At 41.3% G+C, this 26,731-nt stretch overlaps 1 protein-coding gene across 1 annotated transcript in view; it reads right to left on the reverse strand.

The window, feature by feature from the left end:
• itga8 (integrin, alpha 8) overlaps positions 1–26,731 on the reverse strand; it is a 213,215-nt gene that overhangs the window by 18,529 nt on the left and 167,955 nt on the right. Inside the window, exon 27 of the mRNA XM_052015654.1 lies at positions 22,656–22,769. Coding sequence (XP_051871614.1) covers positions 22,656–22,769 — 114 coding nt within the window. The remainder of the gene's footprint in view (positions 1–22,655; positions 22,770–26,731) is intronic.

Here is a 26,731-nt window from a genome sequence, read left to right on the forward strand (position 1 = left end):
CTTATTAGCACCCACATTTAAAAGGAGACATTTTCTTCCCCACTGAAAGCTGGTTTTTGCTGTCAGGAAGAATACTTTAAGCTGACAGATGGATCTCTGGAGATTCCACTATGAGAAGGTTTGCTGTACTTCTAAAACTATAGGATAATCTATAGGAAAGGAACAATATTACTTAGATTCTTCAGATTTTATGGAAAAATGTTATACAGGTTTTCAGTTAAGCACCATAGTAAAGCAAATCCTCCTTTGCACATTTGCTGCCTTTTTCTTGCATATTGTAGAAAGGAAATATCCTTATTTTTTTGTAATTGGAAGCTTGTGACCAGTAGTGTACTACAGGGATTAGTACTAGGACCTTCAGATGTCTGTTACATACATCAATAATTTGGATGTGAATGTAGGAGGTACGATTAGTGAGTTTGCAACTGACATGAAGATTGGTGGTGTAGTGGACAATAGGAAGGATAGTTTTTGGCTACAGAACGATACTGATCAACTGGCAAAGTGGATAGAGCAATGGCAGATGGGATTAAATCCTGAAAAATATGTTGCATTTTGGGAGGACTAATAATGCTAAGATATACAAAATGAATATAGGGCTCCATGAATACTGAGGAATAGACGACATCGGTGTATTTGTCCAAGGATTCCTAAGGCAGCAGCACAGGTAAATAAGGTTGTTAAGAAGGCAGACTGGATACCATAGTTCCTTACAGCATAAAAGGAGGCCATCAAATCTATGCCAGTTCATGGAGAAATCCTATTCCTGAATAATTTTCACTGTAAACTATTCTCCACACATTCCAATCAACTCTCCCCCAGATTTCACTACTCACTTGCACACTAGGGTCAATGTATAATAGTCAATTAACCTATCAATTCACACATTTTTGGAATATGGGAGGAAAGTGGAGCACCAGGAAAAAATCCATACTGTCACAGGGAGAACATACAAATGCACAGACAGCACCAGAGGTAAGGATCGAACTTGGGTCGCTGGAGTTCTGAGATAGCAGCTCTACCAGCTGTGCCACCGTGCCACCCAAATGACAGCTTAAAGGCAGCCACTCTCAGATTGCTCCAGTTGTCCCAGAGACATCTATGCTGCTTGGAGCCAGAGGATCAAGATCACAATTCAAGATAAGACAAGACATCTTTATTAGTCACATGTACATTCAAACACACAGTGAAATGCATCTTTTGCAATAGAGTGTTCTGGGGGCAGCCCGCAAGTGTCGCCACGCTTCTGGCACCAACACAGCATGCCCACAGCTTCCTAACCCATACGTCTTTGGAACGCAGGAGGAAACCGGACCCCCCAGAGGAAACCCATGCAGACGCAGGGAGAACGTACAAACTCCTTACAGACAGTGGCTGGAATGGAACCCGGTTCGCTGGCGCTGTAATAGCGTTACGCTAACCGCTACACTACTGTGCCTGCCAGTAGCTTCATAGCAACACAAATTTAACCTGTCACCACAGGTACAAATCACCCTGCACCAGCCCCCGACTCAACCCTAACCCCAATCCCATTCCACTCCAATCTCAAGAGGTACTTCAGCACTGTTTAAAATTAAGGTTATAGATTCTAAGAAGCAAACTGATCACAATTTACAGGCACTGAAAGGAAGTGAAGGAAATGAATGACTTTTGCACAGACACATTAACATCTTAGATAACTTACTTCCCCTTTGCCTGATTTTTCAAAGCCGTTAGATGATAGGGAGCAGATGAAGCTGTGAATAGTGAACAACTTGCCAAGTCATGATATTGTCTTTAGCATAGCTTTAACTGATAGTGGTACTTCTTACGTCAACAACTTGCATTTATCTAAGGCTCTTAATGGTGTAAACATTCCAAAGCCCTGGACAGGATGGGATTGGCTGATTACAACTGAGAATGACAGTGTATGTGCAGGATGTGAAAAGGAAATAGATGTACAAAACAGATGAAGGAGCAAAGGTTGAACTTTGTGTAAAATATGAGGTGATCAGAAGTGTATGAATAGGTTTCAAAACCAGAGAGTTGCCTAGGTTGAAAAGTCTGAGAGGAAGGTTCAGAGGAAGGTTGAGGCAGCTGAAAACACTGCTTCCAATGATGCATTGAAGAGGGTGGAATGCATCATAGATCAGAGGTGGAGGAACGGGAGAGGATGTAGCTCAGCTTTTTGTTTTCTAAAAAAAGTTATTGCTGTGATTGCCTTATCAGCAATGGAGCTACCCCAGTTCTTGACTAAGTCTATGAGTCAGACTGTGACAAAGACAGGGCAGTGGCACATCCTGCCTGAGATATCTTTGTCTAAAAGTGACCTCCTTCATTAAATTATCCGGCTGTGGACAATTTGTGAATGGAAATCTCATTCTTCCAGCTATCCTGAGAGCTACTCTAATCGCTCCTGCTGCTTGTAACTCTCAGTCCAACTAGAGGTGAGCACACAAGAGAATGCAGATGCTGAAATCTGAAGCAAAGATCAAACTGCTCAAAAGAACTGCAGGGTCTCAACCTGAAATGTTCCCCACAGATGCTGCTCAACCTGTTGAGTTCCTCCAACAGTTTGTTTTAGGGTAGAGGAGAGGGACTTTACAGAGTGGCAGAACCGGGAAGCAAAAAAATCTTTCCACAATGATCCACACACAACTTAGAAATTTTCTCAGGTTAGAAATGCATTTCTTTCAAAATATGCATGGGCAAAGTAAAGGTTTAGCCATATTTCATCCTAGCCCCAACAGATCTAAGTGCTACTCACATGTGTTGTGTCACACAAAAAGTGCTGGAGGGACTCAATGGGTCAGGCAGCCTCTATGGAGGGAAGTGGACAGTTGACATTTGGGTCAAGACCCTTCTGTTCTTTTCCCTCCATGGATGCTGCCTGACCCGTTGAGTTCTCTGGCATTTTTGGTGTTGCTCCAGCTTCCAGCATCCCCAGTCTTTTGTGTCTTCACTTATCTTGTGTACACCTTTTCCCTTTCCTAGGTACATATTACACGCAGGCTTTGTGTGCACAATTCACATAGGTCAGATTCAAACCACTTAATGAACCCAAGTACAATGGCCCAAAGCCTGAGAGCCCCGCAGTCATCTTCCAAGTTTAAGTTCAGTGACCATGTATCCAATATGGCAGGTGAATGAGAACATAAGCTTACTGTATTCCAGAAGTCTGCCCTCTTCTGCAATAGTGCAGAAAAGGAGAAGAGCTGGCAGCTAAAACAGGCAACAGATCCTTTAGGTAAACAAAAGGGTGTTATGGCGATTTGAGATATAGAAAGCGGCCTTAGGTTGCTCATTAGCTATAAGTAGAGTGTCTACTGTATTCAAATGAAATAATGGTTTGAAAATTAGAGTGTGTTCTTTGCTATAGGAACGGCAGCCAGCTTGCACATTCTGCTCATCAGCTACCCAAAAAACCAATATGTCTCTCTTATTTCTTAACCATTATCCTTTCTTTAGTGCCAATGTACCATGCCAATGGATATAATCTGCATGTGTTACTCCACCATCGTCTTGTTTTTATGGTAGACCTGGTCTCGTTAGAGCTAAGCACTGAAATGGACTTGCTGGAACATTGCCTCCTGTTTAGGAAAATAAACTTGATCCAACCTCTTTTCTCGCACCCCTACTACTATCCTGAAAGGCCAAATCACCCAGTTGTATTCCAACCATTTCATAAATACTGGGGACCTGAAAAGAGTATCAATTGTTCAGTGGGGCAGGGATAAAGGAGGGCTGATATGAGATGACAACCTGCTGCTCCTCCTATTGCAAGTTTTACAGGCAAGTGCATGTTGGACACATATAAAAATGAATACTTATACAGAACATGCAAGAAAGATAACAACAAAGGTTTATAATTGCTTCAAGAGTGGTAAGATTGCTCTCTTGGCTCTGGATACAGAGAGACATGGAAACAGAAGCTGAGAAAGTCAAGCAAGCTCTGGACAAACAATTTTAAGAGCAACATGACACTGAAAAGGATAAATGATTGAAACAATCGGGTTAAGTTAGATCCGACATTAATGAAATGAATTCATTCACCCTCTGGCTGCTGAACTGGTAAAAGGAGTCACAGTGGTAAGTGTGTGAGAGAGACCATAAGCCGTTGTAGAATATATGACAGAGATGGATTATGATTAGCTGTAAAGGAAGGGCAAGAATCTTTTGTCTTTGGCCACATGTGGATTGTGTGGCCTTGCTGGATTTATGTCCAGGCTCATTGGCTTCCACAGATGTAACACATGGTCTCCAAAACACATAATTTTCCAACACTCACCAGACCCAGAAAATCTGGAATGCCTGTGGGAAGCCCACGGAAATCTTCCTACTGGTGCCTGCAACCCACAGCATTTGTCATTGACTTCACCTGTTGGATCTGAGTACTCGTCCTTCAGTTGTTTTGTTTTAGACTAACAACAAATTATCTAATCCCAGAACAGTGATAAAATGGAAGAATACATTGAAAGGTATAACGGTGGGCAGGCAAAGGTTAGTGCAGAAAGAAATAATGCATACATTTCAAAAAATATATACTCCTTTCTTTAAGACAGAAAACCCCAAAGGAAAAGTGATTCATATGTGGCTGACAACAGAAGTTAAAGATAGTGTTAAATCAAAAGAAGTGGCTTAGAAAATTGGCAGAAATAGCAGCAGGCCTGAGGTTTGGGAGCATTTCAGAACTCAGCAAAGGAAGATCTAGACAATTGTAAAGAAAGCCAAAACAGAATATGAGAGTAGACTTGGGAGAAACATAAAACAGACAGTAAGGGCTTTTTTAGTTACATAAAAAGGGAAAGGCTAGCGGGACCAATTGTAGGCCCTTTACAGATAGAGGACAGAGAATTTATAATGGGGATTAAGGAAATGGCAGAGCAATTAAACAATTACTTTCCATCTCTCCATACAAAAGGCATAGAAAACCTGCCAGATTTATTACAGAATAAAGGGTCCAGTGAGAATGAGGAAATGAAGGAGGTAAATATTAGCCAAAAATTAGGAGCAGAGAAGTTGCTGAGCTTGAATATTGATAAACTGCGAGGACTCAGTAATGGTGCTGCAACGGTAATGGTAATGCTGCAATGGTATTACCACTGGATTAATAATCTAGATACCAACGTCAAAGTCTGGGAACCTGGGTTCAAATTTCACCATGTCAGATGATGATAAATACAAATTCAAATTCTGGAATTAGAATAATCTAATAACGACCATGAAAACCATAGTCGATTGTTGTAAAGACCATATAGTTCACTAGCGTCCTGTTTGGGGGGGGGGTGGTGGTGGTGGAGTGGTGAGGAGAGGGAAGATCGGCCATCCCTGCCTGATTTGGTCTGCATGTGACTCCACACCCACAGCAATGTGCTTGAATCTTAACTGCCTTCTGAAGTGACCTAGCAAGCCATTCAGTTGTAATAAACCGCTAGAAAGCCACATGGAACAGACAGATCGCCTGGAATTGACCTCAGCACCAGAAACAACAATGACAAAAACTGCCCTGTCGACCCTGTGGCGCCCTCCTTACCAACATCCAGGAGCTTGTGCCAAAATTGGAAGAGCGGTCTCACAGACTAGTCAAGCAATAGTCTGACATAGTCATACACATGGAATCATACCTTACTGTCGAGGTCTCAGACATCACCATCTCCATTCCTAGTTATGCCCTATCCCACCAGCAGGACAGATCCAGCAGAGGTGGTGGCACAGTATTATACAGTGGGATGGAACTGCCCTGGGAGTCCTCAACATTGACTCTGGATCTCTCATGAAATCTCATGGCATCAGTTTAAATTCAGGCGAGGAAACCTTCTGCTGATTACCACCTACCATCCACCTTCGGCTGATGAATCTACTACTTACTGTAGATTCATCTCTACTAATATACTACTCCATGTAGAACACCACCTGGAGGAAACGCTAAGAGTGGTAAAGGTGCAGAATGTACTCTGGATGGGGGAGTTCAATGTCCATCACCATGTGTGGCTCAGTAGCACCACTACTGACCGAGCTGGCCAAGTGTTAAAGGATATTGCTGCTGGATTGGGTCTGCGGCAGGTAGTGAGGGAACAAACAAGAGGGAGAAACCTACTTGATTTTAGCCTCACCAATCGACCTGTCACAGATGCATCTGTCCACAACAGTATCAGTAGGAGTGACCACCGCATAGCCCTTGTGGAGATGAAATCCTGGCTTCATGGTGTAAATACACTTCATCGTGTCATGTGGCACTACCACCATGCTAAATGGGGCAGACTAAGAACAGATGTAGCAGCTCAGGACTGGGCCTCCATGAGGTGCCGTGGGGCAGCAGCAGAAATGTACTCAATCACAACCTGCAACCTCATGGCCTGGCATATCCGCTGCTCTACCATCACCACCAAACCAGGGGATCAACCCTGGTTCAATGAAGGGTGCAGGAGGGCATGCCAGGAGCAGCACCGGGCATACCTGAGAATGAGGAATCAACCTGGTGAAGCTACAGGATGGGTCGACTAACATGCCAGATGACGTAAACAGCACCCAATGGACAGAACCAAGCAATCCCACAATCACAGCCTGCTCACCCTCCTCATTCACTTCACCTTTGATGTAGAGTGCCAGCAGTTTGTACCAGCTTCAGCAACTCACCAAGACTCCTTAGACAGCACCTTCCAAACCCACAACCTCAACCAGTTACAAGGACAAGGGCAGCAAAAGCATGGGAACACCACTACCTGGAATTTGCCCTCCAAGCCACACACCATCCTGACTTAGAAATATGTTGCCGTTCCTTCACCATCGCTGGGTCAAAATCCAGGAACTCCCTCCCTATCAACATTGTGGGTACACCCACACCTCAAAGACTGCAGTGATTCAAGAAGGCAACTCACCACCACCTTCTCAGGGCTCAGCCTGCGAAGCCCACATCCTTTGAATGAACAAAAAAAAATAATTTGAAAGAAGTGACTTTAGAGATAGTTGAGGCTCTGGTTATCATCTTCCAAATTTCGAATGATTCTGGAACTGTTTCTGTGCATTGGAGGATAGCAAACTTGACCCCATAATTTAAGAAAGGATGGACAGGGAAAACTGAGAACTATCATCATATTCCAATCGGGTGGCCTCCAAAGCAGTGGTATAAACATTGAATTTTTCCGTTTTCAAGTAACCCACACCCTCTGTGTTTCTTTCCCACTCCCACCAGTCCTCCCACATTCTCTCTCCCTTTGCTAACCATTTCCATCCCTCCTCTAGTGCCCCCCACCCTTCCATTCTGGTTCCACCTATCACCTACCAGCTCTGTTTCACCCCTCCCCTACACTTCTATATACTGGGGATCTTTCCTTGCTCTCCCACCACCCCCTCCCCCCACCACTGGTCCTGATGTGGGGTCTTGACCTGAAACGTCGACATATCCTTTTTATCTCTTTTGCCTCTACAGAGGGTGCCTGACAGCCCGCTGAGTTCTTCTCGCAGTTTATTTTTTGCTCCAGATTCCAGCATCTTTATTCTCAGGGTGGCAGGCTATGAGGATCAGTGCTCGTGCCCAGGCTATTCACAATCCATTGCAACTACTTGGCTGAGGAGGCCAAGTGTCATATTTCCAAGTTTGCTGATGATACTAAACAAGATGGGACTTGGAGTTCGGAGGAGGATGTAAAGAGGGATACAGACAAGCCTGAATGAGTGGTCAAGAAAGTAGCAGGTGGAATATAACGTGGAAAATGTGAGGTTATCCACTTTGGTGCACATAATGGAAAAGCAGAATGGTGAGAGATTGGGTAGTGTTGATATTAGAAGGGATCTAGGTGCGCTTATACACAAGTTGCTGAAGGCCAACATACAGGTGTAGCAAATGATTTGGAGGGCAAATCATATGTATGACAAGATTTGAACACAGAAGTTTTTTGTAAGGGTCCTTTGCAAGAGCAATGTAGTATTGTCTACAATTTTGGTCTCCCTTATTCAAGAAAGGAGATACTTGTGCAGATTCACTTGACTTGTTCCAGGAATGGTGTGTTTGGTGTATTAGGAGAGATTGAGTAAACTGGGACTATAATCTCTAGGGTTTAGAAGAATGAGAGGAAACCTTATTGAAACTTACAACGTTCTTAAAGGGCTTAAAAGTTTAGATTGCAGGGAGGAGGTTTTCCCTGGCTGAGGAGTCTAGGACTAGGGGACACAGTGTCAGAATAAGGCTTTAGGACTGAGATGAGGAGAAATTTCATCATTCAGCAGGCTGTGGATACTCAGTCATGGTGTTCATCCAAAACAGAGACTGATGGATTTCTGGACATTAAGGGAATTAAAGGTTTAGGGACATGCTAGAAAATGGTGCTAAGGTAGATCAGCCACAATCTTATGAATGGTGAAGCAAGCTTAAAGGGCCAGGGGGGCTACTCTTGCCTCTATTTATTATATTAAGACAGTCATTTTAAGTGTTTACTTGCAGCAAAAAAAGTGTCGGTTGAAAGTTTTTAAAACCAAACTGCCCAGTTAGAAGGAAACTGTGGCCTGTTATCCTGATAAGTAGAAATGCTTTTGGCAAAAAATTACATTTCACCTAAAATCATTTAACTGCATTTGTAATGACATCAAACAGAAATGCTTTTCTGAAATGACTTATCAACCAATAGAAGATAATGTTAATTGTCCTAAAATGATATCGGAACAAAAAGAAATATACTTGAAAGAGAAAAATGAATAGACTGTTCAGAACATTTCTTAGCAAGAAAATATAGAAAAAAACCTCTTAATTATTGATGTAAAATTGCAAAATATTTTTATATTATTAGGAAATATTCATTGGGAACTACCTCAAAGTTCTTCCAAAATGGTTTCAGAAAACCTCCTGCAAAATTAAGGCAACTTGGTAATTTCTCCCGTGTCTGTTTTAATTTCATGTTCTATTTTGTCTTTAGTTACATTCTGTCTCTGTGGGAATACGATATGCAACGGCTGAAGGACATGGGCAACACTCTTCTTTGAAGAAAGTTTTTCATTCCTGCTTACTTCTTATGTAAATTAGATATGACTACCAAAGCAAAATTTGTTTGTATGTACTTTTTACTTTACAAAGCAGAAATGCGTTTTTAATATTATGACTGATTTTTCTTGACAGTCATCAACTGCCAGGTTCCTTAGGTGCTAAGGTGAAACAGAGGATTTAAAGTTCTGCAGTTCTCTCTCACAGTAACTTTGACAGAGAACTAGCGGGTCTCCAATGAAACAATATGAATGGTTTAATCCTAATGGTCTCACATCAAAATTGTAATATGAGAAATCCTGCAGAACTTCAGCTGTATTAGTAACTAATTCCGCATCTATCAGGGAAGCAGCTCAGCTGTAGTTCTGATAGGCGAATTCCCCGTTGTAATAAATGATGGCATTAGCTGAAGATGCAATCATTCATAAGGAGAAGTAGAGTTGGGTCAAAGTGCATTCTCAAGGGTGAAATGAGAAGCGGGCATATGTTTGTGCACTTAGACCAACCTAATATTTCTACTGGAACATTGAACGCAGAACAGTACAGCACAGGAAAAGGCCCTTCTGCCCATGATGTTTGTGCTGAAATTTAAACTACAATCTGCCTGCACATGGTCCATATCCCTCCATTCCCTGCCTGTTCATGTGTTTGTCTAAAAGCCTCTTAAATGTTGCTATCATATCTGTTTCCACCACTTCCCCTAGCAGTGTGTCCCAGACACCTACCACTCTCTGTGTAAAAAACTTTCCATGTAGATCTCCTTTAAACATTCCCCTTTTCACCTTAAAGCTGTGCCTTTTAGAATTTGACACTTCTATCCTGGGAAGAGATTCTGACCATCGCCTTTCATAATTGTATATACTTCCATCAGGTTGCCCCTCAGCCTCCAACGCTCCAGAGAAAACAATCCAAGTTTGTCCAACCTCTCCTTATAGCTGATACTCTCCAGTCCAGGCAACATTTTGCACCCTCGCCAAAGCCTCCACATCCTTCCTATAATGTGGTGACTAGAACTGCACACAATACTCCGAATGAGGTCCAACCAAAGTTTTATACAGCTACAAAATAACTTTCTGATTTTTATACTCAGTACCCCAACTGATGAAAGCAAGTGTGCCAATCTACTTGTGTTGCCACTTTTAAGGAGTATGTAATTGCACCCCAAGATCCCTCTGTACATCAAGGGTTCTGCCATTTACTGTATACCTTCCTCTTACGTTTGACCTCCCAAAGTGACTAAACCCCTCCTCCTCTTGATATCTCTAGAATATCAGCATACCCCTTCCTGATCTCACGATCCTCCATGTCCTGCTTCTTGGTGAATACCAATGCAAAGTATTGAGTTAATTCCTTGCCCACTTCCTCTGGCCCCAGGCATAAATCCCCACCTCTGTCCTTGAGTGGTCCTACACTCTCCCTAGTTACCCTCTTGTTTTTAATCTATGTATAAAGTGCCTTGGGATTTTCTTTAATCCTACTCACCAAGGACGTTTCATAGCCCCTTTTAGCCCTCTTGATTCCGTTCAAGTTCTCTCCTGCTTCCATTATATTCCGCAAAGGCCCTGTCTGATTTCAGATTCTTAACATATGCTTCCTTTTTCTTTTTCACTAAAGTCACAACACCTCTCATCATCCATGGTTCCTGAACCTTGCCATTCTTGTCTTTCTTCCTCACAAGAACATGTTGGCCCTGAATTCTGACCAGCTGGTCTTTAAATGACTCCCACATGTCAGATGTGGGCTTACAAAAATAACAGCCACTCCCAATCTACTCTCCCAAGTTCCTACCTAATACTGTTGTAATTAACTCTTCCCCATTTTAGCACTTCCCCCCCAAAGTCCAGTTTTATCCTTATCAATATATATCTGAAAACTTATGGAGTTATGATCACTTTTCCCAAAAGGCTCTCTCACTGTCTCCAATCACCTAGCCAGTCCTATTCCCCAGTACAAGGTGTAGTATAGCTCCTTCCCTGGTTGAATTATTTATATACTGTGTCAAGAAACCCTCCTGGATACACTGAACAAATTTTGCCCCACCTAAGCCTCTGGCACGAAGGGAGATTAAAGTCACCCACTATAACTACCCTGTTGATTAAAGGTCTTCAACATTATGTCATAAAATTCACTGGAACCCAACCAGCCTTTTAGCAGGGTTATGGTACACAGCATATAATGTACCAGTAAAGTGAAAAGGACTGTTTTGATTTTTTTTCTGTGAATCAAGAAAATCATTCTCCTTTCAGATCAAGAAACTAGATTTTATTGTTTGGCTTTTTTACCACAAAGTTAGTCTAATGGTCAGAACAGTAAACTGTAAAGCTCCATGGTTTCCTTGAGTTCTGATACAAACATTAGTCGCTTAAAAACATGCGCTGTAAATCATTTTCACATCGACTAACTCGGCATTTGCTTCCTCCCACTGAAGAGACAATAATTTGGATTAGGTTTGAAATCAAATCAACAATCTAAACAAGCTTTGGAAAGGTGCTTTTACCAGATCCAGATTTAGCTGATTGAATTGTTGAACTTTGAAGTGGAATATTAGCCTTAGAGCTAACATTGCAATTCTGCAAAAACAAATTGTGTTCAGCTTATCTTCTTTATCATCCAAAAGATTGTCATCTAACTGTCATTCAGGGAAATGGGGTGATTTTCTGGCTTCACTATTATCTTTTTGCTCTGTTAAAGCATGCCAATTATGGAAAAAAAAGTTGCAATATCAGGTCAGGGTCTCTTCACGCTAAATCTGGTGAATAAAAGAGATAGAAAAGCATGTAATTTTCCCCTACTATTTCTGCCTTCTTTTGTCATGTACCAACAGATAGTTTTCGTTAAACAAAATGTGTGAGCCAATGCAAATACATTGCAGTTTGGATGGGATACGACACCAGATACAATATTCTTGTCTAAGCCAGAATGAAGTCTGTTTTCTTCAAGTTGGAATGCAAGCCCGAGGTATCAGCTTCCCGTCTGAGATGATTCCAATTCATGGAGCCGAACACTGCAATTTCTATTACTTTCAAGGTACAGCCAGATAAAAACAAAACACTACTTGGATCTGTCAACTTTGTCATTGCCATATTCTTTCTAGTGATTGGATGTTTCCTTATTGGATCATCCAATATAGGAACTAAATCCCTAGTCTGAATGCTGGCAAGGCAAGTTAGTATGGTTTGTAAGTACTTCCTCATCATCAGGTCTATCCATACCCTGGCAATTAAAATTGATAAAGGAAGAGACGTGCAAAGTTTGCCAAGGATGGACAACATCTGATGAGCAGTTGCCAACATGTCCTGCCTTTCTTTTTGGCATATATTGCTCATTGACTTCAACCACAAATGAAAGTAGTATGGAAATTTTTAATACCTTGTGCTATGATCCAATGAGAGCACTGAGCACATCCATAAAATGAAAATCTAAGCAAAAATACACCACAGAGATCAGTGGTGGGACCATTGCTGTTTGTTATACATATTAATGACCTGGATGTGAATATAGGAGGTAAGTTTGCAGATGGCACAAAGCTTGGTGATGTTGTGGATAGTGAGGAGGATAGCCTTTGGCTACAGAACGATATTGATCAGTCGGTAGGATGGGCAGAGAATTGGCAGGAGAAACTTAACCCTGAAAAACAGGAGATGTTACATTTTAGAGACACAAGAAATTCTGCAGATGCTGGAATCTGGAGCAATACACAAAAAGTGCTGGAGGAACTCAGCAGGTCAGGCAGCATCTATGGAGGGAAATAAATAGTCGACGTTTCAGGCAGAGACCCTTCATCAGTACTGGAAAGGAAGAGGAGAGAAGCCAGAATAACAAGGGGGGGGGGGGAAGGGGAAGGAGCACAAGAAGGCAGGTGATAGTCCAGGTGAGAGGGGGAAGGTAGGTGGGTGGGGGGGGGGGAAGATGTAATAAGCTGAGAGGTGATAGGTAGAAGAGGCAAAGGGCTGAAGAAGAAGAAATCTGGTAGGACAGGGCAGTGGACTATGGAATAAAGGATGGGGAGGGGAGGAGAGGAGATGGGTAGGTCATCAAGGTGGGGAAAGGGGGCCACAGGAATAAGGGAAGACAAAGGAGTGGGGGGGGGGGAGAGAAAACGAAGAAGGGGTGGGGTTACCAGAAGTTAGAGCAATTGATGTTGAGGCCATCAGGTTGGATACATGTTACATTTTGGGAGGACTAATAAGGCTAGGATATTCATAATGAGTGATAGGGCCCAGGAGGTAGTGTTAAATAGAGAGACCTCTGTACATATCCAAGGATTCCTGAAAACAGCAACACAGGTAGATAAAGTGGTGAAGAAGGCACTGGGGATACTTGCTGAGGCTTACAATACAAGAGCATCGAGGTCATAGTACAAATACATAAGATTTTAATAAAGCGACTGCTGGTGTATTGTGTACAGTTTTGGTCACTACACTATAGGAAGAACGTGATTGCACTGGAGAGGGTACAGAGTAGTTTCATCAGGATGTTCCCTGGATGGAACACTTCAGTTGTGAGGAGAGACTGGATAGGCTGGGTTTGTTTTCCTTGGAGCTCAGGGGGGGACCTGAGAGAGGTATACAAAATTATGAGAGGCATAGATGAAAGGAAATGCTTTCTGCCATCTTCCCCAACAGGAGAGGTTCACAAAGGATTTGAGGAAGAATTTTGTTCATTCAGAGAATGACAGAAATCTGGAACACATTGCATAAGGCAGATGCTCTCTCACAGCATTTAAACATTTTGATGAGCACTTCTGAAACACCAAAGCATAGAAGGCAATGGGCTGAATGTTGGGAAATGGGATGAGTGCAGATACGAACTAATGGCTGGTTTAGAAGGGTTGACCAAAGGACCTACTTCCATGCTGTATGACTCTATAACTTTATGACAAAACTGCAAATGGTTCTTTTTTAAAGGTAAACAGTTAATATTTATCAAACAATTTATCACTGCTCTTCCAGCACACAAACTTCAACTAAAGAGGAAACAGACTGGGACTGTGAAAAGCCTTAACATCCTTGAACATGAGAAGTCCTGGGCACCGGTGATTCAAAGCATGGGACATGAAATCTGAGCAGAGGCTGTGCAGTAGAGGACCAGGTGAAAGAAGGTGAAAGAAAGTTTGAGGATTTGATGCAGGCCACTTCGGGGGTTCCAGGCCAGTTATTATCATGTCAAAGTCTGAATTGCCAGCATTGCTGTTGCCAGTGGTTGTTCCTCATCCATGGCTTTGCCACCTCCAGATAAACCATTCCAATGCTCACCAGTCCAGACATCTTAAATCTCAAATGTTCCATTATTCTACTGTCTGATGCGCAGCACACACCAAATCACACCCATCCGCCATCTCTGTCTTTCAATGCCTCTTTGTCCCCATGCTAATGTAAAATTCACATTCTCAAATTCAAATCTTTTCATGGCCTTGCCCCTCCCAATTTCTGAAACCTGCACTAGCTTCACACTCTTTGAAAACATTGTATTCTTCTGATTCATCCCATCTATTTGTGTGAGAATTTATTAAATTTACTAAGACACAAGGGCAGAATACGTGCAAGAATACATTTAAGAAGTGAGTGGTATGACTTTGATACCTTATTTTATCAAATGCTGCTATTTATTAAGAGTTCCTGACTTCAATAAAATCAGTAGCTGATCGTTCTAACTCTGTTACTAGCTTATGCAAGTACCAACACAAAAGAACTTGCAACATTACACTGGGATGTTGCTGTTTGTGGGAGTAGTAAGATGGTGATCTAATGTGAAGACACTAGAGTACAGGGTTTTCCAAGCCGAGCAGTGACGGTGGTTGTCAGATGAACATAGAACAGTACAGCACAATACAGGCCCTTTGGCCCACAACATTATGTCGACCTTTAAACCTCGCCTAAGACTATCTAACCCCTCCCTCCCACATATCCCTCTATTTTAAATTCCTCCATATGCTTATCTATTAATCTCTTGAATTTAACCAATGTGCCTGCCTCCACCACTGCTTCAGGCAGCACATTCCATGCCCCAACCACTCTCTGGGTAAAAATTCTTCCTCTGATATCTCCCTAGAACTTCCCACCCATTACTTTAAAGCCATGCCTTCTTGTATTGAGCATTGGTGCCTTGGGAAAGAGGCACTGGCTGTCTACTCTATCTATTCCTCTTAATATTTTGTACACCTCTCTCATGTCTCCTCTCATCCTCCTTCTCTCCAAAGAGTAAAGCCCTAGATCCCTTAGTCTCTCTTCATAATGCACACTCTCCAATTGAGGCAACATCCTGGTAAATGTCCTCTGCACCCTTTCCAATGCTTCCACATCCTTCCTATAATGAGATGTCCAGAACTGGACACAGTACCCTAAGTATTTTTAACCAGAGTTTTATAGAGCTGCATCATTACCTCGTGGCTCTTAAACTCGATCCCTCAACTTATGAAAGCTAACACCCCATAAGTTTTCTTAACTACCCTATCCACCTGTGAGGCAACTTTCAGGGATCTGTGGATACACACCCCCAAATCCTTCTGCTCGTCCACACTACCCAGAATCCTGCCATTAACTTTGTACTCTGCCTTGGAGTTTGTCCTTCCAAAGTGTACCACCTCACAATTCTCCGGATTGAACTCCATCTGTCACTTCTCAGCCCAGCTCTGCATCCTATCAATGTCCCTCTGCAATCTTCGACAATCTTCTACACTATCCACAACACCACCAACCTTTGTGTCATCTGCAACCTTACCAACCCATCCTTCTACCCCCTCATCCATATCATTAATAAAAATCACGAAGATGACAATTGATATGGGTGTTAGAAGCGTTAATGAGTTTGAGAGGTATGAGAAAGGGAAAAAGAAAGAATGAAGAAGCACAGCTGTTATACATGAAAATGAAGGCAATATTATTACTGGCAGAGGGGTCAAGGTTTCATTGAGCTACAAGTTGACACAAGCAACCAGGGAATAAAGGAAATAGTTGGTGAAAAAGCCAGCAGGTTAAAAGGTACAATTTCCAGACTTTCTTTTTTTTGTGAGATTAGTTACTGTGTTAATTGGCAAAATGAGAAGACTTAACATTTATGGAATGGCAATGGCCATCTCCATATTTCCTCTTAACATAGGAAGAAGCCATTCAGCCTATTGAGCCTCTGCCAGTTTACAGAGCAATCCCATTTTCCTGTCATCTATACTTCCATTACAGGCAATATTGTCTCCATTTTCACCCTGTCAACACTCTTTGAGATTTTATACATTTCAATCAAGTCCCCTTTCACTTCTCCAGACTCTAGTGACACCAGACAAAACTTTCCAACCAATCCTGAAAAGAAAACCTGCTCATTCCAGGTATCAGCCTCGCAAACTTTCCAACACACTTACACCCTTCCGTAAAAAAGGAGGTCAATACTTCAGATGTGGAGTCACCAATTCTCTACATAACCAAGGTGTATCCTCTCTACTTTTGTATTTAATTCCCCTCACAACAAACAATAACATTCTGTTGCTTTCCTAATTACTTACAGTATCTGCATACCAGCCTTTTGCAAATCATACACAAAGACACTGAGATTACTCTGAAATTTTTCACCATTTACTGTATATAGTACCTTTCATTTTCTTGCTAAATTAGGCAATTTTGCACTTTTATACATGATATTCCATTTGCCAGATCTTTACCCACTCACTTAATCAATAATCTCTCTTTGTAGCCTCATGTTCTCTTCATAACATACTTTCCTACATATAGATATCTCTATTAATCACATGTACATCGAAACACGCAGTGAAATGCATCTTTGTGTAGAGTGTTCTGGGGGCAGCCCACAAGTGTCGCCACGCCTCCGGCACCAACATAGCATGTCCACAACTTCCTAACCCGTACGTCTTTCGAATGTGGCAGGAAACCAGAGCACCTGGAGGAAACCCACACAGACACGGAGAGAATGTACAAACTCCTTACAGACGGTGGCGGGAATTGAACCCTTGGTTGCTGGTCCTGTAACAGCGTTACGCTAACCACTACACCACTGTGCCTGCCCTATCTAGTGTCATCAGCAAATTTAACAACTATTTATCCTCCATCCAAGTCATTTACATAAAAAGTTGAGGCCCCAGCACTGAACCCCATGGCACACCACTCATTTCATCTTGCCAACCAGATAAAGATCTATTTATACTTGCTCTCTATTTCCTGTTAGCCAGTCTTCTTTTCACACCTGTATGTACTCCTATATCATGAGCTTTATTCTCCCTAATAAACTTTGATGTCTCACCTTATCAAGTGCCTTCTGGATATTTAAATGGAGTACTTCCATTGCTTCCTTTATTGACAGCTCGTGTTATTTCTTCAATGGACTCCAATAAATTGGTCAAACATCATTTCCTCTTAACGAAACCATGTTGACTGATTAACTTCAATTTTCTTTAAATGCTTTGCCAAAATGTCTTTAATAATTTCTCTTATGAGAGATGTTAAGCTAACTGACCTATAATTTCCTGCCTTCCCTCTTTCATTGCTACAGGGATCTGGTTCAGAGGAGGAGTTGAGGCCTGTGGTAAATCAGCCATGATCATATTGAATGGCGGGATCGGCTTGAGGGACCTAGTGACCTACTCCTGCTCCTATTTTCTTGTATTTTCTCTTTTTGAATATAGGATTTGTTGGAAACACAAGAGACTGCAGATACTTGAATCTGGAGCAAAAAACAAACTGCAGGAGGAACTCAGCAGGTCAAGCAGCATCTGTGGAGGCCAAAGGAATTCCTCCAAATGTTTGTTTTTTTGCCATAGGATTTGTAGGATTTATTGCTTGAGGAATGCTCCCCCAGAACCATATCATGGGTCTATTAGCACATCAGGTCCAATAGAATTTGATGTAGGTCACATGAGGCTCAGTGGAACTTTGCATCAGAATTGCGAGAAGCAGTTTGGGAATTGTAGCCAGTCAGTGCCCTGCATGGCTTCCACTGGAACATCTAGAAACTTAGAGATCATACTGCAATCTGCAGTATCATCCAGCTCTCAGACCAACCACTGACACCGCTCCTAGCCCAGTTATTTTTCCTGTTTTACTCCTCAAGCCACCAGCTGGCAATGAGCTGGTGGCTTAAGGAGAAAGGAACTGTGCAGAAGAGAAACAAAAGGACTGCAGATGCTGGAATCTAGATGAAAAACACGATGATGCTGGAGGAACACAGCAGGCCAGGCAGCATCCGTGGAGAAAAGCAGGCCGTCAACGTTTCGGGTCAGGACCCTTCTTCAGGACTGAAAATAGGAAAAAGGGAAGCCCAATATATAGGAGGGAAAAGCAGAGCAGTGATAGGTGGACAAAAGAGGGGAGGTGGGGTGGGCATAAGGTGGTGATAGGTAGATGCAGGTAAGAGATCGTGATAGGCAGGTGAGGGGGAGGAGGGGAGAGCAGATCCACCGGGGCATGGGTCAAAGGTAAGGAGAGAAAGGGGAAAAAAGGGTAGCAAAAAAGAGATATGCTAGGAAAGGGACGAAGAGAAGAAGCACGGTGTGTGTGTGTGTGTGTGTGTGTGTGTGTGTGTGCGTCTGTGTGTGTGTGAGTGTGCACGCACGCGCAGGGGGTGGGTTTCTGGGGAAGGGGGTGGGGTTACTTAAAGTGTGAGAATTCAATTATTTAAAGTGTGAACATGAACAAGTTGCGGATATTATTTCTCCAAATAAACAACGGTGGATCTGCTTCCCCTTTTCCTATCTTCAGTCCTGAAGAAGGTTCCTGACCTGAAACATTGACCACCTGCTTTTCTACATGGATGCTGCCTGGCCTGCTGAGTTCCTCCAGCATCAGAAGTTATTTTTTGCATTGGACCCTGGTCAAAGCATCAGTTATAAAGTCAGTCGCTTGATAAAAGAATGCTGACGTTTTGTTATATTTTTGCAAAACACTAATGTTTATTTGGGAGCAGAATCATTCAGGGCCAGCAATCCTTTATTGTTCTTACAGCTCATTCCTCCTTAAGCCTGAGTCTCATTTTTAGAAAAGACATTCAGTATTTTATAAATATTCTGACCTATTGAACCTCTATTTTAACCACTTTATCACTGATAGCTGTGTCTCCAACCGCCTTGGTTCTTATTTCTGCAGTTCCCTCTTTGGACCTCTCTGCCTATCTATCTCTCATATTTTAAGGCACTCCTCATGTCTGCCTTAATGTTTCCTTTTATGGCTTGTGGCCCAGTTGTGTCCGATAATCCTCCTGTGATGTGACCTGGGATATTTTACTATCTTCAAAGAGCTTTGTAAGTACAAGTTGCTGATATAATTTCTCCAAATAAACAATCAAAATTAATAGACATGTACTTAGAAAAATCTTTAGTTCATTTCTAGACTACATTAATGATTATTTTAATATAAAAGAACACCTGTATTGCATAGACCATGTTTCTCAACATTGACCTTAGCTACTTACTACTTACATATTATCATTATGGAGATCTTCATTCCAGCTGGATTTTTGGTTCTACGTGCATTTCTGGGACAGGTTAGTTGGATCTAATTGCCTCTTCTTGCTCTTAAATTTTCTTGTTTGTTATTTATGTTACACTTAACTAATTTGTTGCTAACTACATGGCTGCTTCTTGACCTGTTGCAACAGAGAAGCCACCTTAGACTTATCTCAACAGAGTCATTTGTGAACACTCAAAATACAGTAAACAGATTCACAAAAGCAAAATGCAGTTGATGTTTGAAGTCGAATATAAAAACAGAAAACACTGCGAATGCCCATCAAATCAGTAAATTTTAATGAAAGGCTATTTAGCTGAAACATCAGTTCTGTTGCTCTTTCCGCAGATGCTCTCTGACATGCAGAGTGGTTCCAGCAATGTCCTTTTTTTTTAATAGAGTGAGTGGAAATGACAGGAACATTGGGGTTCCAACAACCGCAGCAGGATAAGTTCAATGTGAGCTGGGATTCAGCACAAAACCAAAGGCCAGGATAAAAACAGAAAATGCTGGTAATACTCAGCAGGTCAGGCTGCATCTCTGGGAAGAGAAACAGAGTTAAAATTTCAGATTGAAGAAATTTTGTCAGAACTTGGAAAGAAGCTTTTTAGGATGCAGGGAGGATGGGGAAGGGAGAATATCTCTGATAGGGTAAAACCAGGGTGACCATGAGGGTAAGCTATAAACAAGATTATCTGGGCAATGAGTGAATGGGACCAGGTAGAGAGTGAGACTATAGCCAAAAAAACAAAGACAAAAGAGTGTGGGAGTTACAAAATGCAGAGCAGGAAGACATACCCAGCAGATGACCTGAAACATTAACTTTGTTTCTCTTCCCAATAGACGTGGCCTGACTTGCTGAGTATTTCCTGCATTTTCTGTTTTTTTCTTAGATTTCCAGCATCTGCAGTGTTTTTTATTTTCACCGAAAGACAGTATAATATATTATATTATTCTAAAAGGGATCATTTTAAAGAAACGATTAGGCATAATAATTGGAGCAAGCTGCTCAACAACATTTTGGAATATATCTTTAATAGGACGATAATGCTTAAAACCTGCAAGCTTGGACTAAACAGCAATGGTATGAAATTAATTAAGTATCAAATGAAAACAGAATGAAAAATAAAGAGGGAAAATGAATTCAGGTTCTTCAAAAAAGATTTGTCACTGATTGCCTTAAGCCAACAAATGCCAAAGGCTTTATATAGCACCCATGGTCATCCAGAGAGTTGGTATTGGTATTGGTTTATTATTATCGCTTGTACTGAGGTACAGTGAAAAACTTGTCTTGCATACTATTCATACAGATCAATTCATTACACTGTGCACTGAGGTAGTACAGAGTGCATTGAGGTAGTACAGGGATAATGGTCTTTTGTTTTGTTGACATTGAGGGAAAGGTTGTTGTTCATGACACCATGTCACTAGGCTCTCTATCTCCTTCCTGTACTCCGACTCATCATTATTTGAGATACGGCCTACTATGGTGGTATCATCTGCAAAATCTGGCCATGCAGTCATGAGTATATAGGGAGTAGAGCAGAGGGCTGAGGACACAGCCTTGTGGGGCACCAGTGTTGAGAATAATCGTGCTGGAGGTTGTTTGCTAGCCTATCCTCACTGATTGTGGTCTGTTGGTCTGAAAGTCAAGGATCCAGTTGTAGAGGGAGGTGTTGAGTCTCAGATCTTGGACCATAAAGGAAATGATAAACAGAGAAATCCAGACATCTTCTACATGGTCCCAACACTGCAGAAAAACGCCAGAGGTTGTGCAGGAGCTTCCACAAGACACCATGGATTGTCAGTGCTACTGCTGCAATCAGTTGAGATCAGCATGGTGCAAGGGTGACTGAGTAGCTTCCCGAGGGGACAGAAGATAAATGGACCACCTGGAAGGCCTTAAGCCCCCTTCATACCCACGTCAACCATTCGAGAGATGACATGGTGACATGAGAATGACTTGCGATGGCAGTGAAGGATAGACCCTGCAACGTATTTTGGTCTGCTCACTGCTTGACGATGCGTGCATGGAATTGAATGGCTTTTCAATTAGAAAAAGATGAGATGTAGCCCATAAAAATGTTGATTTGAGCAATGTAATTTCTAGTTCAATTTTTAGTTCAAAAGAAAATCTTGTCTTTATATAGGTCTCTGTTATTGCATAGCTACTTTAAAAAATGATTGCCCAAGACTCCTACCACCCTGTCTAAAAGTGCCACAGACTTTAAGTTTCAAGAAAGATGGCTTTTACATTCTGTTCATGATTACAGGGCTCAAAGTAGTACTTCTCCTTTTGTTCCTCTCTCCCTTTCTTCCCCCATCTTAAAGATGTTGGCCAGAAGTTCAGGTACAGATGGTGCTGGGAGTAGTGAGACCAGACACTGGCGACTTGGACCTTATAATAGAGTCCATGTGAAACTGGAAAATTTTGGAGATGATTATGTTATTAAATGGTAGGTCATGGCTCTTTAGCTGCAATTGTTCCAACAGCATGTTAACAATTTAAAATTTAGCTGCTTCTCCATTGGGAAAGTGGAACGGTGGTTCTGGGCCTGCCGCTCATTTTGCAGCTGTAGATTATAGAGCTCTTGAGTGCAAATTTCCAAAATTAAATAAGTAAAGCAGGAACATGATACCTGCAAAACTAGGCACAAATAGGCAATGTAACTAAAACTTCTTGCTTTTAATTGCAAATCAAGTCTTTTTCTTGACCAGTTCAATGACTATTTGATTTTTATGGGTCTGGAGTATTGCACAATTAACTTTTTTATTGTGCAGAACTGCAAAGTTTCCAGAACAGTGGAGATTTGCATTTCAACTGTGCATCATATTTAGCTAACAGCTTCTACATTCATACATAATAAATTGAACATGTTTGATAAAGAATCTGTGCACAAGTGTGTTCTACCCAACTCCCCAGCGACAAGCAGCATGGAATATTAAGTAACATTAAGAACCATCCCCTTTTGTGTTGTTATGCAATATCTTATAGTGATCATTTCAGAATTAATTTAATCGACAAACTTACGGATATGACAAAAATCTCATAAGGAATTTGTGTAGGGTTGAGGAAGCTATGAGCAGTCATTAAACTGAATGAATATGCAAATTCCTAAATATGGGGAGACAACTAATTAATCCAACCAAAGAACATTTTAAGTGATTGTTATTTTACGGAATGTTCATTGAAGGCTGGCCTTTTCTTTTGTAGATCATTGTATATGAAGCTCACAATGAACTATTTTGCATTTTACCTTAAGGAAGGTCTGAACCCAGATGCGAGACCGAACTTTTAGCACTGCACTCTGCCCTCTCCGCAGTTGATCAACATGACAGACTATTTTTGTACATTCAATGTTGCTACAATTCTGTAAAACAAAAAGATTAATGATGAGAAATTCTACTGACTATAGAATGAAATTTGATGGTTTTCACATACTTTCTGGATTTGCTATTGGCAATCAAAAAATAAAATAAAACAGACCCTTGCATGTGACTCCTATAAAATGTGTTCTTATTTATTTACATTATTAAAAAGGTTTGTTAACATTTTTGTGGTGACTGCCCTCCCCAACTAATTTCAAATCATGCCACTCTACTGCATGATGTGGTGAACTGCTGTGTGAGTGCAAATAATGGGATTGTTGAAAACAAATATTGTTGAGCTACATTGATTGATAAAATAAGACAATCTCAGCAATGGTTTGCCTGGATGGTTTCCTACAGCTTTTTTATCTAAGTAATTAGCAGATTTTCCATATTTGCCTACTTAACAGAACTTCAAAACTTCTTCATTATGCAATGCAATTCATGATGTTCCAAGATGATAAAAAGAGCAACATAATTGGTAGCATTGATTACAAATCTATATTTTACGTAGATGAGGGCCAGCATCAGACTGGTTTTTCCTGTTATGCAGCTAATATGGTGGTGTCAGTTTGATATCTAACTTAATATACATTTGTATTCAGACCATTTTCTGTGAATGCCTGTCAACAGAAGTACAAATACTGGAGATGAAAATCATTTTTCTGAAGCTTAAGACAATTTTTCAACTTGTATTAAAGTTGGAGAAAAAGTTAGAAGATCATTTTTGTAAGAATGAACAACTAACATAGGTGCAGCTTAGAGAAATAGGAGACCTCTTCTCATGTAACCAAGCTGCCTGATTTCTGCTGCTTAATTTTAGGACAGAGGCTTCCACTGTGTAGAGCTTCATTCCAATTTGTAAATCACATGCTTAAAAGTTCCATTAAAAATATTGTGTCTCCAGGCTAGATCCTTCCAAAGATGTTTTCTCTGTAATAACTGCAGATATTTAAAGACCCAAGATCTGGCCTCCACAAACTGGCCATATAAAGTGAAATGATGGTTTCTATTTAAGGTTAAGTTTTGTTTCAAATTCCATTTTTCTCCATGAGACTTGTTTGTTCTTTTTCAATTGGGTGTCATTCTTCCCCTGTGAACCTTTCACTATTCTGGGTTGCTGTGGATATTTAAGTTCTACCATACAGGCAGCAAAGGATTGTTTGTTGAGGGGGTTCTCATTACATTACAAAATTAAGTTGAGAGTAAGAAATTTGTAAAGCCAGTGTGCTAAAATCTGAAGCACTTTGGCCATCCTGATATTAACCTGGCAGCTGCAATATAACTCTTCCAAACATAAGTAGGTTTGTTGGAGGAAACCTGTCAATAGCACTTTTAGTACTGTACAATGCTATGCAGACCCTAATGGATTAGAAACTCCTCCTCCCTCATAAATGAAGGCTACTGAAAACACTATTCTCATGCTACTAGATTTTTCCAAACTATCTCTGACAGGTACACAGATAGAAAAGATCTAGAGAGATATGGGCCAAATGCAGGAAAATGGGATTAACTTGGATAGGCATGTTGGCCGTCATGAACAAGATGGGCTGAAGGGCCTGTTTCCCTGCTGTATAACTCTATGAAACTCTCTATGAAATCTCAAGGACTATCTAGAAGATAGCTGCTAGTTAATGGTTCTGGAACTGAATCTATTTAGCGTGAGATGGGGAACAAGAAAATTATTCCAAACAGTGAAAGAGAGAAAGTTGAGAAAATTTCAGAAGGGCTATAATAAAAAATAGTAAAGTTGGGAGACTTCAGTGGTTCTAATATAGACCAGGATAAACATGGTGCTAAAGATATGGAAGTCATGGTGTCACACAGTTATACAGCACAGAAACTAGTCCTTGACCCACCATGCCAACTATCAAGCACCATCTGTCTGATCCCATTTACCACCACTTGGTCCGTAGCCTTCCTTGCTCTGGCAATTCAAGTGCTCATCTAGATACTTCTTAAATGTTGTGTGAGCACCTGCCTCCATGTCTCCTGCTCGGGCAGTGCTCTCTAGATTTCAAACACCCTCTGGATGATAAAGAACTTCCTCAGATCCCTTCTAAACCTCTTACATCCTACCCTAAACCTATGCCCGCTAATTTTAGACACCACTATTATGAGTAAAGGTCTCCAACTATCTAACCTGTCTCTGCCACTCATAATTTTTTTAAATCTCTATCAGGTTCCCCCTCAGCCTCTCCACTCCAACGAAAACAAACCCAGCCATTCCAGCACCTCCTCATAATTGAAACACTCCATCTCCGTCAATATTCTGGTGAACTTCCTCTGCACATTCTCCAGCACAATCACATCCATTCCATACAGTGGTGTCCAGAACCACACATGGTATTCTAGCTGTCACCTAACCAATGACTTATATAGTTGTCCCATAAATTCTCTGCTCTTCTGAACTTGATTACATTTTCTCCCATCCGACTGACAACAAATATTCCACATGATTCTCCATCACATCAGTTGTGAAGATATCACCTTCAATGCCTGTGCTTGATATGTCTTCTTTTCTCTCAGCTGACGATTCCCCTGTATGGTACTTGATAGGATTCAGAAAGGCTTCCATTCCATTTCCCAAACTGCTCTAACCTCTCCTGGACTAAGATAGGGTACTCCATGTCCTCAGCTTCTCCACCAGCCTACACATTCAACACTTTGGGCACGTTACGTTAATTTAAGTTTATTTAAGCTTATGTTTGTCCTCGTCTTGTAATGTACTGTGCTGCTGCTCAAAAAGCTAATTTTCATGGCATTTAGACTCTGTGTATGTATGCCGATGTCAACAATAAATGTGAACTTCTAACATGCTGAGACCATTGATATATGCTCTCCTTCCAAACCCTTTAAGCATCCATTCCCTCTAGGACAATGATTCACTTCTACGTCACTACCAAATCTCCCTACAATTCACATGATACTGCAGAAGGAGCAGGAGGAGAATCAACACCTGTCCTTATGTTTCTTCTTTTCCCACTATCCAGGACTCAAAAGAATCTTTCCAGTAACTTATTTGTATGTTCAATTTAAATTCCCCATCGATTGTGTGTAAAGTGATTTCCATATTTAGGAGAAAGTATTTAGGAACTCTGTTGCAATCATTAATGTCATCTCAAGCTTCCAGTTACCCATCAGTTTAATCCTCATCCAACTCCCACTCTGAGCTCACTACCCTTGGTCTCTTCAACTGCCCTAATGGAGCTCAACATAAGCTTGAGTTACAACATTCTGGAGTTCAACAATTTTAAGTTATGATTCGGCTTCTTCCATTTACACCTCCCTTCGAACATCTTCTCATTCTTCACTTGTCCCATTTGCACTACCTTTTGCCTTGCATTTTATCATTTAATTTCTTCGGTCACAGTTGATTGAAGGTCACAGATCTGAAATGTTACATCTTTCCTTTCACAACTGCTGCCTAACCTGCTGAGTATTTCTAGCATTTGTTTTCGTTTCCACAACACACGGAGGAGAGTTTTTGGATCATTATGTCTACGAATCAACAAGGAAGGAAGTACTACAGGACCTATTCTGGGAAATTAAACTGGGTATAACAGTAAGCAATCCAAGCTAAACATAACCACAACATAACTTGTTTAGAGTTATGATTGCTAGAAACCAGAAAATGTTATTTTTTCTTCCTCCTTGTTTTTTGACTTCTTATGATACAAATGATTTTGTCCTGTCTGCTGATGGCACCAGGACATGGGGTGGGGTTGAGGTGGGAATCAAAATGTAAATGAACACACCTTACTCCTCACAAATAAAATGATCATAAGCTCACCGGAGTTGTGTAGAGTCATGGAGTCAAGGAGAAGAAAAGCTATCTCTATTAGTCACACGTACATCGAAACACACAGTGAAATACATCTTCTGCGTAGAGTGTTCTGGGGGCAGCCCACAAGTGTCGCCACGCTTCCGGCACCAACATAGCATGCCCACAACCTCCTAACCC

This window comes from Pristis pectinata, chromosome 5, assembly GCF_009764475.1.
Source record: "Pristis pectinata isolate sPriPec2 chromosome 5, sPriPec2.1.pri, whole genome shotgun sequence".
NCBI lineage: Eukaryota > Metazoa > Chordata > Chondrichthyes > Rhinopristiformes > Pristidae > Pristis > Pristis pectinata.